The sequence below is a fragment of the Colobus angolensis genome, unplaced genomic scaffold, assembly GCF_000951035.1.
Source record: "Colobus angolensis palliatus isolate OR3802 unplaced genomic scaffold, Cang.pa_1.0 Scaffold111, whole genome shotgun sequence".
In the NCBI taxonomy this organism is placed as follows: domain Eukaryota; kingdom Metazoa; phylum Chordata; class Mammalia; order Primates; family Cercopithecidae; genus Colobus; species Colobus angolensis.
In genome coordinates this window covers 7569056-7589856 of record NW_012112142.1, presented here as the reverse complement: position 1 = coordinate 7589856, position 20801 = coordinate 7569056, and the positions used below count along the sequence as shown (strand labels likewise).

General features: G+C 36.5%; 1 protein-coding gene across 3 annotated transcripts in view; it reads left to right on the top strand.

Moving 5' to 3' along the window:
* The window catches only part of SMAD1 (SMAD family member 1), a 75373-nt gene that overhangs the window by 21289 nt on the left and 33283 nt on the right, over window positions 1-20801 (top strand). For 2 of the 3 annotated variants that reach the window (XM_011956958.1, XM_011956953.1), the window contains exon 2: window positions 10189-10761. In XM_011956958.1, the coding sequence (XP_011812348.1) occupies window positions 10362-10761 (400 nt within the window). In that variant the 5' untranslated portion in view covers window positions 10189-10361. Of the gene's footprint in view, window positions 1-8982; window positions 9117-10188; window positions 10762-20801 lie in introns of all 3 variants that reach the window. The other variant, XM_011956967.1, reaches the window with a different exon arrangement.

The window sequence follows — 20801 nt, the reverse complement described above, 5'->3', positions numbered from 1 at the left end:
ACTCTTGTTTATGTAAATTAGCCGATGCTAAAATCAATTTTGTTTTACATTGTTTCACTTAAAGCCACAGTTTCCAAGAACCAGTAAGGGCTTAACTGTGTCTGAAAACCTGGTTAGCTCCTAATTGGAGTAACTGGGTTAAAGAAGCGTTTGAAGATATTATTTGTTGAACCAGATCAAAGAACATTGCTACTTTAGGGTATTTTCTGGCACTGAAATAACTAGATCCATTTCTGTTTTTATATTCACTGTAATGTCATTGGAATTGTATAGCAAATTTTAACTTGTCTTTTGCCTGTCTGCCTTAAGGGTAGATAGAGATTTATCATTTTTCTTAAGGAGCTGTACGGTAATCTTTCATTCTTTTTGTTAGGAACCATTTACAATTCCTACTGTCCACTACTCATCATTGTGTTCTACTTATTCCAGAGTTCTGTCTCCACCTGTCTTCATTTTTAGGGGTACTGTTTTTTAGGGGTACTATTTCTGTGTTTGGAAATGTGAGCAGATGGCAGTTTCTGCCTCAGCCCTCTTGCTGGGCCATTGTCTCGTGGGTTGTCTGCTGTTCCACATTTAACTAATAGTTATTTCAGCTTTATCAAAGTTTGTAAGTTCCCAATTCTTCTGGACTTCTGATTAATTCAGCCTGATTTTATTTAGGGCGATTGAGTATGATTATCCCCCTCCCATTTTGTGAATTTTTCATCTTTTACCAATAAATGTCATTGCAGTTCTTTGCTTACAAGATGGCTTGAAAGATGCAAGCAATGATGGATTGCTCTTTACGTTTTAAAATATTTATTGGCATTAAATTGCTGAAATAATATGGTTTTTGCAACCTTTGTGTTTTTATGCATTTTTAACCCTACATCTTTAGTGTATAATCTTCTGTGAGTCTGTGGTTTCTATAAGTGTCAGGAATTTTTCAATAAATTGAAAATGAATTAATGAATTTATTATCCTTTGGAATCATGATCTATTTGGACAATTCCATCTTTGTTGGGACTATACAGTGGACTTGAGTACCTAAGTGAAATGGAGCAGGTTAGAAAAAGTAGTTTATTTTAGAGTAATGAGAATTACATTACAGGTCCCCTGGCATGTTCCCCGTTGACCTTTTTTGATGTTTTAATTTAAACATCTCAAACAAGGCAAGAGTTAACCTCACCAGGCCTTGAATCCTATCCAAAATTGGATGTTAGGATCGATGACACATACATTCTGTAACACTAATTAATATTGCCAGTTAATTTTGATCACTTTCTACAACATGTCTCTGAGAGATCTTACATCTCCATGGCATCTAATGAGGTATATTGTGAAATGGTTTCATATATTAAAAATACTGAACTACAAAATTCATGCAGTTTGCTTATGATCACTCTGAAGCCCACCATAGGTCTACTTTGGGAGCTCAAGTCTTGCTTTTTCTGTGTATTCACAAGACCAGTCTATCTGATTAAGAAGATACCTGGTGATGTAAGTCTGGAAACACACATATGGAGTTTTAGTTACTTGGAAATATGTGTTTCCAAAAGAAAAAAAAATGGATCAAACAGATTTTTTTTTTTTTTTTTTGAGGCGGAGTCTCAATCTGTCACCCAGGCTGTAGTACAGTGGCACAATCTTGGTTCACTGCGACCTCCACCTTCCTGTTCAAGCGATTCTCTTGCCTCAGCCTCCCAAGTAGCTGGGTCTACAGGCGTACACTACCATGCCCAGCTTATTTTTGTATTTTTAGTAGATACAGTGTTTTGCCATGTTGGCCAGGCTGATCTTGAACTCCTGACCCGTGATCCACCCTCCTCGGCCTCCCAAAGTGCTGGGATTGCAGGCGTGAGCCACCACGCCCGGCCAATCAAACAGAATTTTTATAAAGTTGTCTTTAAAAAAAAAAAAGTATCCAGCTGTTAAACATTTTCAAAGTGAAGTTAATCAATACCCTGTACTTTTAGTTCCTTAATTCTTTTGATCTTTGTGCCATGATTTTTTACTATTAGTTAAGAAAGAGTAATGAACCAAAGAACAAGAAGTAGGAGGAGAAAATAGTTGCCTGCTTCATTTGACAATAGACCATTTATCTTCTGTTGTTTGCCTTTCTTAAAGTACTGACAGTTTTTGGATATTTTTTCCCCCAGTCACTTTTTGTAGCCTGTATTTTTTTGTTTATTTTATTGAATAATATAATTATTCCCTCCATATTTAATGGGAGCATTTGTTTAGTCTGTTGAATTCCATGCTGGTGCAAGAATTATAAAACAGCCTCTAGTCTGAAGCTGATACAGAGAGTGGTTGGACATTATTTGTTTCTTCATCTTTTTATTAAAGGTACTTGAGTTGTAACATTTGGTGGTTACTCCTCCCTTTAAAAAACAAATTATATCTTCATGTACAAATTAGAGTAATTTAAAAAAACTTTCTGTGGGAATTTGTCATCTGTAACATATTAAATGGAAGAGAGTGTATTTTGTTGATATTCACAAGAGTTGGATAATTTACTTGTTGCTTTACTAGATGAGGCCAAGATGAAGAAAATGCCCATTTCTTCTGCAATTGGCTGATTAGGTTTACTTTAAATATAAAGCAAGTTACACAGCAGTTAAGAGTACTTTAACATTTTTTTCTTTTAATATTAAGGAATAACACATAAGTTGGAAAATTAAATAGCCATGTTGAGTAGTATAAGAGTATCTTTCTAATTTCACTTCCAGCAATTCTGATAGAAATCCTTCCCATGGGTGAGACTCCTTAGGAAAACGTTCTGAATTTTGAACACTGCTTTAAACTACATTATATTTTTTTTACTTCTCCAACCAGATCACATTATAAATCCAACCTGATTTAGAGTATAGATGTGGCTTGAGCTAATGAATTGATTTTTGTGGGTTTTTTTTTTTGTAATTAGCAAGTATTTGCATAGAAAGGCTTTTTAAAAAAAATCAAAAGTTACATTTTTTCGTTAAAGAGTGTTTGAAAAGTTGAGAAAAGGAGGAGAGAGACACATTACTAATCTTCCAAACCCCGTCATGGTTAATGTTTTCATATATTTACATAGTTGTTCATGGTACATATAACCAACCATTTTATGTTCTGCTTACAGTTTTCCCCAAATTATTACATAGTCTTTATGAACATAATTTTTAAGGGCTATATAATATTCCATTGAGTGGTTGTATGCAGTTTACTTAGCTATTTTTCAATTATTAGATGTTTCTCCTTTTTTCCCAATTATAAATAATGCTCTGATGAAAATCTTTGTGCGAAAACTATTTTCCCTTTCCGGTTCAGAATATTTCCTTAAAGTAAATTTCTGAAGGTAAAGTTGCTGGAATAAAGATCTCAATATTTTTAAGGCTGCTGGGTTTTTTTTTGTTTTTTTTTTTTTTTACTAGATGAATACTTTTTTGTCAGTGTGAAATGTTTATATTTGGACAACAAGGAAGGAAATCTCTGTTTGCTGACTCATGTTTTTATTTTGCACTTTAAACTGATAAGGCCACTTAGCTTTTGACATAAACTAAGGCAGGAAGTACAAAAAGGGGCAGAAAAAAAGTAGTTGTCTTGCCAAGGCCATAATATCATGGACTCATTTGAGTTCCTTATAGGAGGTAGGTCACCTGTTTGACTTGTATATTAAAAAATGCTTAACTCAGGTGAAAATTAGTCATCAGCCTGCATTTTGTTTTGTCTGTGCATGTTTATATGCAAAGTGCTGTGCTCCTTTCACTCTAATTTTTGTGAGTGGCTTCATGACATTTACCACCCAACTGGCTTCTATAGTGTTTGGATGCCCTTGGTTTAAAATTTTTTTTTTTTTTTGCTCCCAGTATGAAGAAAGTTTTCTGTATTGAAGATATTACCCTAGTTGTCTTTCTAAAATGTAGATCTAATCATGCTAATTCTCAGATGTAAAACCTTCCACTTGTCCACATGATAAGATTCTTCAGTCTTGCCCCTGCCTTCATATCAGCTTGTGTCATCTCCAGCTGGATTAAACCCTAGCATTTCTATCACGTGTCTATTAAAACAAACCATTTGGAAAAGTGGTTTAAAAATTCTGGCTTTAGAGCCAGGCAAAATAGGTTCAGATCCAGGTTCTGCCACTTATAGCTGTCTACGTAACTTTGGACAAGATGCTTAACTTTTCTATATTTTATTTTCCTTACGTGTAAAATAAAGAAAATGATAGTATTTACTTCACAGTAAATACTAAGGCATTGTTGCTGAGATTAAACTGGTTAATATATAAACAGCAGTGAACAGTGTTTGTCAAGTAATGAACACACAAAATGTCTGCTCTGTTGTTTTGCAAAATTCTGCTTATCCTTTAAGTCTGATGTTTTCTCTTGGAAAAAGAAGTTCTGGAATCTCTGGAATTGTTCTTTCCTTTTCTGTTTTTATATATTATTGTTTGTAGGCTGCTATAACAAAATACCATATAGACTGAGTGGCTTATAAACAACAGAAATTTATTTCTCAAAGTTATAGTAATTGGGAAATCCAAGGTCAGGGTACCTGGATGGCCTCTTCTCACTGTAACCTCACATGGTGGAAGGGAAGAGAGATCTCTCTGGGATCTCTTTTATAAGGGCACTAATTCTATTCATGAGGGCACCATCCTCATGACCTAATCACCTCCCAAAGGGCTCATCTAACTAGTTCTATCACCTTTGGGGTTAGGATTTCAACGTGAATTTAGGGAGGGGATACAAATATTCAGACCAGAGTGGTGCTGATACTTGTTTTGTAGCCTTTATCACATGGTATTGGTTAATAGTAGGTAAATGCACAGCATGTGGGCCTCCTCTTCTATTATTCTTGTGCCCATGGGCAACGGTATAATCATAGCATTTCTTCTGACTGAGTCCCTGGAAGGTCACCTAATAAAACATCTCAGTAAAGTCCTTTAGAATTAGCATACAGGTTAGCAATTTGCTTTATGGGAGTTAGTTGTTTACACACTGGCTTTCCCAATGGATTGTGAGCTCCTCCAGGATGTTAGACATGTTTGCCTCTGTGTCTCCTGTGTCTAGCACTGTGCTAGGCACTTAGGAGGCACTTAATACAGCTTTGTTGAATGAATGCCGATTTGAATAGTTAAAACGAAAATCTGAAATGGTGGTTCTTACATACTGCATTGCCCAACACTCTTGCTTTATATAACAAGTGATTTTGGGGGTATTTGTTTAAATGTATTTGTTATATATTTTAAAATAGCCCCAAGTTATTTTGATACAAACTTAGCCATTCTGTTTAAAAAGCATTGGTTAAATGTTAAAAAGCTGTTTTTGAAGTAGAAGAAATGGACATATAGAATATGAAGAAATACACTCCCTGTATAAATTGTTCCTAGAAGCCTAGAGAAAAGTTCTTGTTCTTTTGCAAAACTAACCTTTTAGTAAAAAGGAAATTATCATATCAATAGGTACACTCTGACCAGGTGTGACTCTTGATAATAGCATAGTTTTGTTTTCTCTTTCCTTTAATATTAAATGAAAATCATGCCAACTTCAAAAAAACTAGTAAATTTGAGTGAACTCTTTAAGAAGGAAAACAGCAGTCTCCCTATAGCCTCCCAAATGAAGTTGACACTCCATATTTGGCTTTCTAAATTCTTCAGGGAGCTAAATTATTCATCAGGCATTTGGTGAGAATCAGCTATGTGCCAGGTACTATGCCAAGTTCCAAAGGCAAGAAAATAATAAGTTGGAGTCCCACATCATTTTCATTTCCTGTAGTGAAGACGACAGATGTGTAGATTATCACAATGTAGCTGTAGACATGCACAATTTGCCGTGACAGCTATTTATAATATTTTTTTAATTTCTGAGGCTCACTAATGGTTTCCCCCATTCTAATCCATTTATTGGTAATTTGTGCCTTCTCTTTTTTATGTATCAGTTTTGCTAGGGATTTATCCAATTTTATTAGTATTTTCAAAGAATCAACTTTAATTTTATAGGTTTTCTTTAGTATGCTTTAAATTTCTGCTTTCATTTTCTTCTTTCTTTGGATTTATTTTTCCTTTTAAACGATCTTTGGTGGGTATTAGAGTGTTAGTTTTCAGCTTTTTTCATTTTCTAATATATGCATTTAAGACTATAAATTTCTCTCTGTGCCTTGAGCCACATCCTACATTTTTGCTGTGTTATTTTTACAATCATTCAGTTAAAAATATTTTCTATTTCCGCTGTAATTTCTTCTTTGACCCTTGGGTTATTTTAAAGTTTGGTTCTCTTCAATAACAATGTTTTTATTGATTTCTTAGTTATACTAAGATCAAAGAATATATTCTGTATGATTTTAGTCTTTTGATACAGATTGAGATTTGGTTTGTTGTTCATTATATGGTCAAGTTCAGTACGTATTCCATGTGTATTTGAAAGTGTTATGAATCGTACAGTTGTTGAGTGCTGTGATAATATGTATATAAATTGGATCAAGTTTTTAAACACTTTTTTTCCTGTATCAGTTGATTTTTGTTTGCTTGTTTTATCATTTACTATGTTAATCTCCCACTAGGATTGTGGGTTTGCCTGTCATTGTGATTGTTAGTCTTTTGCTCTATGAATTTTGAGGCTGTTACTATTTACATAAAATTTGGAATTTAAAAATCTACATGGTGGCTCAACTCATCAGTATTAAATGTCCTTTTTTTCTTTTTTCTCTTTAAAACTTTCTGGTGATACCTCTTACTTTAAAGTCTATTTTATCTGAATGGATAGCTATGCCAGCTTTTTGGGTAGAATATGCATAGTATATATTTTTCCACTCTTTTGCTTTCAATCTTGTGTTCTTATATTTAATGTGTGTCTCTTTTAAGTACAATCTAGTTAAATAGTGTTCCCCCTAACTTTATCTCTTAGTTGTCATATTTTAGTCTGTTTATATTTAAGTGATTGCTTATACTTTGGGATTATATCTAAATCTTACTATTTTCTGTTTGTCTCATCTGTTGTCTGCTTTTCATATATTTTGCATTAATCATTTTTAAGATTTGTATTTGATTTTTAGAGACAGCTCTCACTCTGTCACTCAGGTTGGAGTGCAGTGGCATGATCATAATGCCTATCATAACTCCTAGGCTCAAGCAGTCCTCCTGCCTCTACCCCCTGGGTGGCTGAGACTACAGGCACATGCCATCTTGCCAAACTACTTTTTTACTTCTTGTAGAGATAAGGTTTTGCTGTGCTGTCCAGGCTACTCTGGAGCTCCTGAAGCTATCCCCCTACTTTGGCTTCCCAGAGTGCTGGGATTACAGGCATGATCTACCACACTGAGCCAATCATATGTATTTTTTTAGTTCCATATTTTTAACCCATCTATTAGCTTGTTATAATTTTTAATGTATTCTCTCAGTTGTTGCTTTATTATGACATGAATTCATAACTTATTATACTAATAATAAATTATACTTTACCACGGACTGGATAACACAAGGACCTTAGAATGCTAACTTCATTTATCTCTTTTTGCTGTTGCCATACATTTTAATTCTACATATATTTTAAACATCATAAGACATTCCTATTGTTGTTTTGTGAAGTTGGTATTCATTTAAACTTACCCTTATTTCCTCTTCAGGAGCTCTTCCTCATTTCCTGCAGTTCTTTGCTTATTTCTAGAATCTTTCTCCTTCTGTCTGAAGAATTCCTGTTAGTATTTCTTTTAGTGACAATCTACTGTAAACCAGTTTTCTCAGATTTTGATTGTTGGAAAGCATCTTTATTTCACAATCATTTTTTGAATGTGTTTTTCCTCTAAATGTAGAGTTTTAAGTTACCAGCTATTTACATTTGGCACTAATGATGTCATTTCATTGTCTTCTGGTTTCCATTGTTTATGCTGAAATGTCAGCTGTCAACCTGATTGTACTTACTTGAAGGTAATGTAGCTTTTTAAAGAGTTTTGTCTTAGGTTTTCAGGAATTTTACTGTAATATGACACATTGAAATTTGTGGATTTCTCTGTGTGTATCCTTGGAAGCTGTAGGGCTTCGTGAATGTATGGTTAGATGTCTGTTGACAGTTTTGGAAAAATCCTTGACTAGTATCTAAAAATATTGCTCTGTTACAGTCTTTCTTCTTTTCCTTTAAGACTCTACTTATGTGGTGCTAGACCTTTCACTAGATCCATTATGTCTCTTCAGTTCTTTATTTTTCATTTTCTTCCCTCTCTTTGCATTAATATGAGCATTTTTTACCAATCTTCTTGCTCACTAATCTTTTATTCTACTGTATCTAGCCTGTTGATAAGTTCATCCTATTTAAAGTCTCATTAGTTACTATATTTTTAGTTTTAGAATTTTTATTTCATTCTTCTTTATGGGTTCTAGTTCTCTGTTAAAATCTTCAACCTTGTCTTCTCTTTTCTTGACATACAAAGTAGTAATCATTAATACTTTAAAGTCTGTTTCTGGTAACTCCATTACCTGGGTCACCCCTTAGGTCTGTTTCTATTCTGTTTTGTTTTGGTCATTTGGTCCTGTTCTTGGTATGCTTGATAACTTTTGGTTCATTGCTATACACTGTGAATTTAAAATTGTAGTGACTAAGGTTGATGTTGTCTTCCTCTATAGTGAAATTGTTTTTCTTCTGGCAAGCTGTTAGAGAGCAATACACATCACCTAGACCAAGGCTAGGATTAAGATGATTCTAGGTTGGTTGTAAAGACTGCTCCATTTCATTTTTGCCCTTAAACTGGGGCATATTCCTCCAGGAGACTCCATTGAAAGCCTAGACTATTTACCAGGGTTTCTCCTCAGCAGGCCCTCAACTCCATTTGTTGTGGGTTGTTATTTTGGGGTTCTTCAGCACTGTGAGGCTACTAGAAGCTCTGCTTAGTTTGTAAGCCTCTTAGTTACCTCTTTCTGCTTGGCTCCTAGACCTTTTGCTGCTCACAGCATAGCTATCGGCAAATCCCTGGAAAGGAAGAGTGGTGACAAATATTCTGCTCACTTCATTGCATTTCCCCTCTCTCTAGGATCTTGGCCCCCTCAAGTCCTGCGTGCCTTGGTTCCTCTTTGATGCCTTTAAAAAACTGGGCTTTTGTTTGTTTTCTGGCTTGTTTGTTTGGAAGGAGGTTGGTCTGATATGTGCTACTCCAGTTTAGCCAGGGTTTGTACAAAGTTAGCCTCCTTAACCTTTTTCACATTTTATATCTTCATGTGCTGAAGGGTAAATAGAAAGTTTAAGTGAAGCAACTTGGCTGAAGAATTTGGTACAGTATGTGTCCATGTGCTTTATTCCTTTTATGTCAATAAATAGCAAAATTTTTAAAGCAGGGGATGTATTTCCTGTCCTATTTGCCCTGTAACCCATAGACACAGGCTTGTTCACTGAAGAAATACCCTAAAATATTACTACATTTATATAATAGGAATTTTCTTTTAGCATAAGATATATTTGTAGAACAAACCAAAAAATAGAGATATTAGACTAATTTTTTTTTTTTTTTACTCCCTGTTGCTTTCAGTTTTTGTTGATTGAGGTGTTTTGAAATATATTTTTAGAGGTTATAAGTGAATCTAAATGTAAAATATTACAATGTCTTTGGAGAACTTGGACTTTTTAACTTTGTTGCTTTTATCCCAGAGCTTTTGCTAACAGTGGCTTACTTTTTAAACTGCTTCTCAGTTTACTCATCTGAAAAGTGGCAGCAACTGTATTACCTAGCTCAAAGGATTGTGAAAAGCATTAAATGCTATATATCAGTCTGCTTTGGTTGCCATAATAAAATATCATAGACTGGGTGGCTTAAATAGCAGAAATAGATTTTATCTTTATTCTGGAGTCTGGAAAGTCCAAGATCAAGGTTCTGGACAATCCAGGCTCTGGTGAGGGCCCTCTTCCTGGCTTGCAGATGATCGCCTTCTTGCAGTGCCCTCAGTGTGTGGGCATAGAGGCTGGAGGAGGGAGATAGCAATCTTAAGACCACCAGTCCTGTCAGATTAGGGCCCCACCCTGATGACCTTATTTAACTTTAATTACTTTCTTAGAGGCTCCGTCTCTAAATATAGTCATACTGAGAGCTAGGGCTTCCGCATATGAATTTAAGGGGTCACAATTCAGTGCACAGTATACCATATTACATAAAAGCACTTAAAATAGTACCTAGCACATGGTGATTACTTAATAAATTTGGTTGTATGGTAGAGATGATTCTAACCATTTTTTTTTTCTTTTGTAGGTGCTGACTGGGTTACTTTTTTAAACACTAGGAATGGTAATTTCTACTTTTCTGGACTTCAAACTAAGAAATTAAAGAGACTTCTCTGTAAATAAACAAATCTGCTGTCTTTTTGCATTTGAAGACGCCTTTATTTCACCGTATCTAAGGACTATATAACTAGTGCTGTCATTATGAATGTGACAAGTTTATTTTCCTTTACAAGTCCAGCTGTGAAGAGACTTCTTGGGTGGAAACAGGGCGATGAAGAAGAAAAATGGGCAGAGAAAGCTGTTGATGCTTTGGTGAAAAAACTGAAGAAAAAGAAAGGTGCCATGGAGGAACTGGAGAAGGCCTTGAGCTGCCCAGGGCAACCAAGTAACTGTGTCACCATTCCCCGCTCTTTGGATGGCAGGCTGCAAGTCTCCCACCGGAAGGGACTGCCTCATGTCATTTACTGCCGTGTATGGCGCTGGCCGGATCTTCAGAGCCACCATGAACTAAAACCACTGGAATGCTGTGAGTTTCCTTTTGGTTCCAAGCAGAAGGAGGTCTGCATCAATCCCTACCACTATAAGCGAGTAGAAAGCCCTGGTAAGTGAGTTATTTTATATTGATACGGTTTGTGTGCCCAGTACCAGATTTGTGTTGTTTAGAACATCAAAATAATCCCTTTCCTTATTTTTAGTTGTAATTTAAAAATATTCAGGGAAACTGTATGTGTGTGTCTGTGTGTATGTAAGAGAGAAGGCCCTTGAGTGTTTCATACATTTTAACAGCTTAATCATCTCTAGTTAACATTATGTCTTGGGAGCAGGCTATGACAATTGTCATTGTAGTGCTAATACCTCTAATTTTTAATAAATTTTCTTTCTACATTTATTTTTTATGTCTCACATGGTTCTCTGCATTTCTCTAGATAAAATTAGCTATGAATTGTATTCTAAGGGAAGAAAATTAGGAAAGAAATGCAGTATTGCTGTCTATATGCTTGAAGGAAGTACATCATGAGGATAGTTGCCAGTGACTTAAACCATTTTGAACTTAAGAACAGCATTTTTTATCGTCTCTGTGACTTTTGCTGTGGCATGTTTCCTGTGGTGAATATGAAGGAATTGTGTTCTTCTATGGAATTATTTGATACTATTACTTTATAAATATACCTAGTTTTTAACATGTATAGTCTTTTGGAAAGGTACAGTAAAGGATATATTTTAAAATTTGTACGGTTTTGCCCTCAAGTTAGAATCTACATTGTAGACAGTTGGATCATTGGAAAGTGATTAGATATTCAAGCACTTACATGTCTCATTGTCAGATTGGGACCAATTTCATTAATGGATTGGCTGTTAATAGTTACTGGGGTACTAAGGCTGTACATTAGAATCACATGGCTCTCCTCCCAGAAATCCTGATCCTGGGATAGCCTGGTAATCTGTGTTTTTAACAAGTACTTCAGGTGTTACTGATGTAGCTATTGGATTGGTGTTTGGGAATTACTAAACTAGATCGCGTAATACATGGTTTTCAAATAAAAGGCATTCTGTATTTTTGTGGAATATTTAAGACATATTTTTTAAAAAGATTTTAAAGATGAATAGTATAACAAACATCTTTGTATCCACTACTCATTTTAAGCAATAAAAGATTACGTGTAAACTGGAATCCCTGTTTTTGCTCCTCTGATCTTGCTCCCTTTGGTAACCACTGTTCTGAATCTGACGCTTATCATTCGCATGCATGTTTTTATACTGTTATTACATACGTATGAGTCCATGACAATATGTAATATTTTATGTATTTAAAAATGTTATATAATATTGGAGTTTCTTTGTATGACTTGTTTATGTTCATCCAACATTATGTTTTTGTGATTTCTAGATTATATACTTTAGGATTACCTTGTTAAGTCCTGTGAAAAACACTTTGGGAATTTATTGGAATTTCATTGATTTCATTTGGGGAAGACTGGCATAGTATGCTCTTAAGCATAATATTAGTTAGTACACTTTTAAGTTTCTCCATACAGCCCTTGCACATACTAGATTTATTTCTAGATAACTCATTTTTACTGTATCCTTCTAAAAGTTACATTTTGTTACAGTTGCTCTTGGCTAAGAGAGCATTGCCTTTTTTCTAACAACTGTGCTGAATTCTCCTTACCAGTTCCAATACAGGCATTCTTTACTGCTTGTTATATCAGCTGTGATGCAGTGTTCTTTTTTCTAAACTCAACACAGAGGTACATGTCCCTCTTCTAGCCAGAAATGGAAATGGAGCTGAGAGTTCTGGAGAGTAAAATGTAGTGGATAAGTAATATGTACCAGCATTATTATTTAGGCACATGATTTTTCCAATCCTCGTAGTAACCTTAAAAAGTATTAATACATAGGGAAGATTTTAATTCTACTGCATATGCAACAGAGAGGGATCTTTTAAGATGCAGACATGATTCTCTTGTTGTCCTGCTTTTCACTGCTCTTGGGAAGTCCTCTAGAGAGGTCTGCACATTCTAGTCCTTGCCTCCCTTTCCAACTTCCTTTGTACTCTTACATGCTTTGTGTGCTTGAGTTCTGTGGAAACATTCCATGCACGTTTCCTATATCTGTACCTATTTCTCCTCCCTCTTTGCCTAGTCCATGCTTATTTATCATTCATGTCTGGCACATAGTCATTACTTAATAAACTAAGTAGTTGTGTGATGGAGGTCAGTTTCATTGGGAAACCTTTCTTGATACCTCCTTCTCCACACATACCTCCCTATTCCACTTGGGGAGGTTAGGTCTCATTTCCCGTAGCAACCTGAATTTCTTTAGAATGTTCGTCACACTTGTAATGATTGTTCTGTTGGTCTTCTCTGCAAGACAGTAAATAAAGCTCGATGAGGGCAGGCACTGTGCATATTATTAACATCTCCATTTTTAGCAACAAGCATAATTTGATAAATGCTGTTAAATGATAAGGCTGACTTTTAATTTAATATCGTCATTTGGCCATTTTTTTAGAGCTGAATTTTCAGTTTGTCTATACCTTTTGACCATCTTCTTCCCTTCTTTGATCATTTTATGGCTATTACACCTCTGATACAAGGTGAAAAGTTAAAACCAATACTGAGATGAATTTGTTACTCTTAATAACATATGTGCTAATAAAATAATGGGGAAGAGGTGGAAAACTGGCTTACATAGGCATTTTGAGACTCCACAAATGCCATTTCAGCCTCCCCTTTACCCAGGAATCTTGTGAGTCATAGATAGAATAGAACAATTCTGGAAAACATGGAAGCTGAGGCTAAGATCTATTTAATTTGAACATATCAAGATTTTATGTATATTTTTCACATTGTGAAGTGACTGATGTGGGAATTGGAACAAAGGACTTTTTCCAGAGACCACTGTGAAGCAGAGGTACTCTACTAAATCAAAGTGCAAGAAGCAGCCAGATGTAGTGGTATGTGCCTATAGTCTCAGCTACTCAGGAGGCTGAGGTGGGAAGATCACTTGAGCCCCAGAGTTGAAGGCTGCAGCACACTATGATTGTGGCTGTAAATAGCCATTACGTTCTAGCCTGGGCAGTGTAGTGAGACCCTGTCTTAGAAAAATCCGGTTAAAAAAAAATGCAACATAGTGAAATCCCATCTCTACTAAAAATATAAAAATAAGCCTGGCGAGGTGGGGGCGCCTGTAATCCCAGCTACTCAGGAGGCTGAGGAAGAAAAATCCCTTGAACCCAAAAGGTGCAGGTTGTGGTGAGCTGAGATCATGACATTGCACTCCAGCCTGGGGGACAAGAGTGAAACTCCATCTCAAAAAAAAAAAGTGCAAGGGGCTCTAGCCCCTCACACTGCCAGAATTGGAAAGTCATTTCCCCCTGTAAAGCCCTATAGAGTACACCTGGGTATTATTTCTGTGAAATCAGAAAAAGGGGGTCTGGAAGTCTAAGCTGCACGTATGCACAGCTCAACACTGAATGATTTTGAACTTTGTCACTATTTTACCCTGATGAAGTATCTCAAAGAACAGTTTAGCAGTTTAACGTATTTAAGTCTCCCAAACTTGGTGTTTTCTGCTGAGGTCCCAATGAATCTTGGAAAAAACTCAAAAATTGAGAATATTTAGGTTTAGAGTAGTGGTTTTCAAAGTGTCATCCACAGACTAGTAGCATCAGCACTACCTTGAACTTGTTAGAAAAGCTAATTATTATTTTAAAATTGACAAATAATTGTATATATTTGTGAAGTAGTGTTGTGTTTTGGTATGAGTATACATTGTGAAATGAACAAATGAGGCTAATTAACACACCTGTCACCTCCCATGTGTATTTGCTTATTTCTTTGTTTTTGTTTGTTGTTTTTAATTTCTTTTTACTGACTATTCTCTGAACCTTTTTTTTTATTGAGGTGGAGTCTTGCTCTGTTGCCCAGGCTGGACTGCAGTGGCACGATCTCAGCTCACTGCAACCTCTGCCTCCTGGGATCAAGAGATTCTCCTGCCTCAGCCTCCCGAGTAGCTGGGATTACAGATGTGCTTCACCACGCCCAGCTAATTTATGTATTTTTAGTAAAGACGGAATGTCGGCCACACTGGTCTCAAACTCCTGACCTCAGGTGATCCACCTGCCTCGGCCTCCCAAAGTGCTGGGATTACAGGCGTGAGCCATCGAGCCCAGCTGAACCTTTTTTTTTTTTCCACCATATTAATTTCTTTTTGGTGAGTACATTTAAAATCCACCCCTAGCCTAGGCAACATAGCAAGACCCCGTCTTAATTTTTTTTTTTTTTTTTAATTAACTAGGCATGGTGGCATGTACCTATAGTCCTACCTATTCAGAAGCTAAGTCAGGAGGATCACTTGAGCCTAGGAGGTCAAGCCTATAGTGAGCTATCACCATGTCACTGTACTCTAGCCTGGGTAAGAGAGACACCCTGTCTCAAAAAAAAAAAAAAAAAAAAAAAAACCACCCTCTTTAAAAAAAAAAAAAAAAAAAAAAAGAACCCACTCTTAGCAATTTTGAAATACACAATGTTTTGTTAGCTATAGTCACCATGCTGTGCAATAGATCACCAAAACTTACTACTCACTCCTAGCTTAAGGTTTGTACGCTTTGAAACCAACATTTCCTCTTTCCATGTTCACCCCTCCCTGCAGCCTCTGGTAACCACCATTCTAATTCTACACTTTACTTTTATGAGTCGGTGACTATTTTAGATTCCAAGTGTAAGTGAGATTGTGCAGTATTCATCTTTCTGTGCCTGACTTATTTCACTTAACAGTAATGTCCGCCAGGTGTCACAAGTGACAATTTCCTTTTTTAAGGCTGAATAGTATTTAATTTGAAAAAAAAAGTTCAACATCAGTAATCATCAGGAAATGCAAAAACTGCAGTAAGATATACCTTTCACCTGTTAGAATAGCTGTTATCAAAAAGATGAAAGATACCAAGTGTTGGCAAGGATGTAGAGAAAGGGGACAGCCATTGTGGAAGACAGTATGGCGGTTCCTCAAAAAATTAAAAATAGGACGGACTACCATATGATCCAGCAGTCTCACAACTGGGTATATGTCCAAAGGAGGTCAAATCAGTGTGTGAAAGAGATGTCTGCACTACTATGTTCACTGTAGCATTATTTACAATAGCCAAGGTATGAAATTAACCTAAGTGCTCTTCAATGGATGAATGTGTAGAAATACAAATTCTTAAACCCTTCCACAGACTGACAGTACTGAATCAGACTCTGGAGATGGGGCCAGCCATCTTTGTTGTAACAAGTTCTCCAAGTGAAACTGATACTGCAAAAGTTTGAGAACCACTGGTTTAAGGTATGCAGGCAAGTCATCAAGTCCAATTGTCTAGATGAAGTTGTCTTGAATTCAGAAGAGATGCTAATGAGCTAGTCTTTTAAATCTTCCAGCATTTTTAATTTTGCATGTTTGGATACAGATAGAAAATTGCTCTTTCCAAAATTTTCCTTCTGATATCTTAATGAAGATTAGCCCTCTGACGGAATGGGATAAGTTGTCTTTAAGTGGGTGGGGAAGTTGGGGAGAAGTCCATGCTTTTTGTTATTCGGCTCAGTGCAAGTTTTGGAATTGTTCTTTAGAGTGTACTATCTCTATTTCTTTGACAAAAATAATATTACGGACCAGAGTAATTGTTGTTTTTCCTTAACCTATGTCATTTATTTTCTTATAAATAAAACAGCATAAAACAGTTTTAAAAAATGGTAGTGGAGAAAAACAAATTATGGAAACATTTGCCACAACTTGTGTTTGTTATAGTTAACAATGACAAGTGTGAAAGGAGAAAAACCTTCCTTTTGTTGAAATTTGCTACTTTGACCATTGCTGAAAGATAGATCTTTGGGAAAGTAGAAAATGTTAGGAATTTCTTTTTTTGCAAATGTGTGAATACTTACAGGAAAGAGAAAGTTCCTGGAGCTTCTGAAGACTATGACCCTGCTGATGATTTAACAGGTGGACTATTTACTTGGACTTTTACTAGTCTTCAGAATCAAGGCTACTTATTAGTGGTTGAATTAAATGTAGGGTTTATTTTTTCTTACCAGAGTAAATGCTGACAGTGGTTAAGCAAGTCATCTAATTCTGGTATTGAGAAGACCATTCAGTTGCTATCTTCTGCTATTAAAAATGCCTTAATGGAGATTACCTGCCATTGGCCTTTTTTTTTTTAGTGTTTTTCACATGGTTCTTGAAAATTAATCTTTTGCACTTTGAACTTAATCAGCTTAAAAGGGCATATTAAATCTGAGCTTGAAATTCTGAGATTTCAGTTTTGATCTTTAAGGTAACACCCTGACATTAGCTTCCAGGTGCTTTCATTTTCAGCATGATGGCTGCCAGCTGTTTAAAATTCATGTAAAATCCTCTTCACCTGTTGACTGAATGCATGTTTTCACACTTTGGCTGCCTCAGTCACTGTGTAATTCGTGTCTTGGTAAATTTTACCTTGAAGAGAAAGTCTTAAAATTATAGAAATGGATGACAGATTAGTTCCCACCAGGAGCCAAGAAGAGGAAAGAGGGGAAGGGGAATGGGTGTAGCCATAAAATAGCAAAGTAAGGGATCTCTGAGGTAATGGAAATTGTATCTTGACTATATCAATGTCAATATTCTGATTGTGATAATTTTGTAATATTCTGTGATAGTCTGTAATATTTTGATTCTGTTAAGTAGGATTTCTCTATTATCCTTAAAACCGCATATGAATCTACAATTATCTTGAGCTAACAAATAGTTTTGCGTAAAAAAAAGCAGCTAGTTCAGCTCACAGCTCACACTGGTGCTTTTTGTGCACTTTTCATTTTGTCACACAGAATATTAAAAAGACAAGAGTGGAGATGTAATAAAATTAATGTTTTTAAAAAACAGAAATGGGCCAGGCGCGGTGGCTCATGCCTGTAATCCCAGCACTTTGGGAGGCCGAGGCGGGTGGATCATCTTAGGTCGGGAGTTCGAGACCAGCCTGATGAACATGGAGAAACCCCATCTCTACTAAAAATACAAAATTAGGTGAGCGTGGTGGTGCATGCCTGTAATCCCAGCTACTCGGGAGGCTGAGGCAGGAGAATCACTTGAACCTGGGAGGCGGAGGTTGCGGTGAGCCAAGATCACGTCATTGTACTCCAGCCTGGGCAACAAGAGCGAAACTCCGTCTCCAAAAAAAAGTGGAAAACTTTAAAAAATGTCTTGCTTCACCACATTGTGAATGTGTTTTTGTTTTTGTTTTTTGAGATGGAATCTCGCCCTGTCACCCGGGCTGGAGTGCAATGGCACAATCTCAGCTCACTGCAACCTCTGCCTTCCAGGTTCAAACGGTTCTCCTGCCTCAGCCTTCTGAGTAGCTGTGATTACAGATGCCTGCCACCATGCCCAGCTAATTTTTGTATTTTTAGTAGAGACGGGGTTTCACCTTGTTGGCCAGGCTGGTCTCGAACTCCTGACCTTGTGATCCGCCTGCCTCAGCCTCCCAAAATGCTGGGATTACAGGCATGAGCCACTGTGCCCGGCTGTGAATGTGTTTTTATGACATGTCTGTTTTAACAAAAACTTTCAGTCTAATTGAAGTTTTTTTTTTTAAGTTTTTAAATATTTGGGATTAATTAGCAATAATATTTACTTTAAAAATTAAAATAAGGCATTATGCCTTGTGTTCCTGCGTGTCTAAATTTGTTTTCATTCAGACATTTAAAGCACATGATAAACTCCTCAGGAACTGTGCCTGCCCCAGAAGGTTAGCATGTAATTACAGCACTGTATGCTAAATTGAATAGAGGTGTGGACAGAGACTGCAACCAACTCTTACACACTGGATAGAGGCTACAGCTAACTCTTACACACCCAGGAGTAACCACAGAAAAGCTTACTCACTCAACTCTGATACATATAACACATGGTGTTTCAACCTGTGTGGTGATGGAATATATGTGTGTTTCAGTGTAGAAAGGACTTAAATCAGTTTATAGGTAGACATACAATAAAATAGAAAAGAATTACTGATAAAATAGACCAGGGAAAACACAATGAAAGATCAAGACTAAGAAAAACTAGCACAAAGGTGTTCCGTAGGAGTTACTATAATACATATATACTACTATGTATAGTTATTATATGTTTGTAATCCTAGTCTGCATGTTTTTTGTAATAGTTTTGGTGTTGGGGAGAGGTGTAGGTATTAATAGCTTGGAGATGAAGAAAGAAAGTTTTAAGAGGAGATACAAATCAGCTTTAAACTTGAAGGTTGGGTTCTGGGCAGAGCCACTGAGGTGGTTGCAGAGGCTTCCAGCAGGAGGGGTGCCTTAGGGTGGAGTGGGTGCCCCTGGCTTTTGCAGTTTCTCTTCCACAGTCCTCTCAGGGCTCCAGTCTTCAGTTTACATGAAAGTTATTTTTTGGCTTTTTGTTTTGGTTTGGTTTTTTGAGACAAGATCTGGCCCTGTTGCCCAGGCTGGAGTGCAGTCGTGCAGTCATAGCTTACTGCAGCCTTGAACTCCTGACTTCAAGGGATCCTCCCACCTCAGCTTCTCAAAGGTCTGGGGTTACAGGCATGAACTACCATGCTCAGCCTGGAAGTTCTTTTTTGAAAAAGCACAAGGTCACTACTTAGGTTTCTATCCACACAGCCAAGTAGACATGGAGATAAGACAGTGAAACCCTCTCCAGGATTTTATCATTGACATTGGCTTATGGTTAATTTTATCGTTTTCATCTATAATATTACTAGAAACAGATAAAATAATATAGTCATGAGTAGGATTTTATACCCAGATCTTTTAGTGGATTCGTGTTAAATCCTAGGCAAAATGTGAAGCTTGTTATTTTAATTTTTTTTCTTTTCTGAGCAACTGTTCTTAAATGCATTATTTGTGGCATTTGTTTTGGGTTATTAATAGATGAATAGATACTGTTTCAGCCATTACTTTATGTTACTTTTACATAAATTGTAAAAGTACATAAATTATTATACATCGATGGAAGCAGACATCTAGACAACTACAATGTTATTTGTTTCAGAATTTTTCTATTGCCAAATCTACTTTAATTTGAAATTTTAAGACGGTAGTCTATAGATCATATACAAAGTACCTTTCTCGTACTTTTTCTTTCCTGATGTTTATCTTCTGCTTTATTATTTTTCTTCTTCTTCTATTTCTGCAATATTAGGTGGGCAGGAGAAGATATTTTCAGATCTTTCAGATTCATTTAAAGTGCAGCTGTCTTCCACCCTCCATTGCTAGTTCATAGAGCAGAAAGAACACCGGCCAGCCAGCAACTGTTAAAAAGAAAACGAAAAAAAACGTGGCTGAAAAAAACCAGCAATTTTGAAAACCATACAAAAACATTTGTCATAATATTTTAAATTAAAAGAAAAAAACCAGAATAATATTTCCAGGACTAGCTTTGGGTGAAATAATAATTGAGACCTTCTGAATTGTGCTTTTTGGCTTATTATTCCCACATGTGGATCATCCTGAAACAATGACTTCTTGTAGGTTTGAGGAAGTTTTATATGTGGTTGGGGTTGGGAGGAGTCACAGGTGATTTGCCCCATGTGGGAGTGCCCTATGACCTTGCTGGACACTTGGAAAAGGGAGAGAAATAGAACGGGATGGTCAGCTTATGTAAGATCTCAGGCTGGTTAATTTGGTTTTACTTTCAGCTTTTTTGGTGCCAGATATCAAAAGGCCAGAGAACAGACCAGAGATTACTTTCTCTCAAATATATGTTCTATCCCCTTGCCATTTTCCCCTTAAAATGAAAATATTCTCTGGAAGGACTAAGCATCATGACTAATAAGCATGAATTAGCCAGATCATCAAACCTCTGCCCTGATATTTAGAAAAATGAGATTTGTTTGGGGAGGAGATGGGGAAGCAACAAGGGTTTATTTGTTTTGAAGAAGCAGAGCTGGAGGATTTGGAGCAGCTGTAGGGTGGATACCATGAGCACTGTGGTAAAAATCCAAGAGGGCTTGCAGAGTAGTAGAGCTAAAACCCCCACATTTTGTTAATTTGCCAGTTTAGCTGGGGATTGGTGTAGTTGTTTGATACTGGTGCTGAATCTAGTATGAACGTCTGCATGCAGACTCGTTTCCCCTGGGTTTGGGCTGGGCTGGGCTGG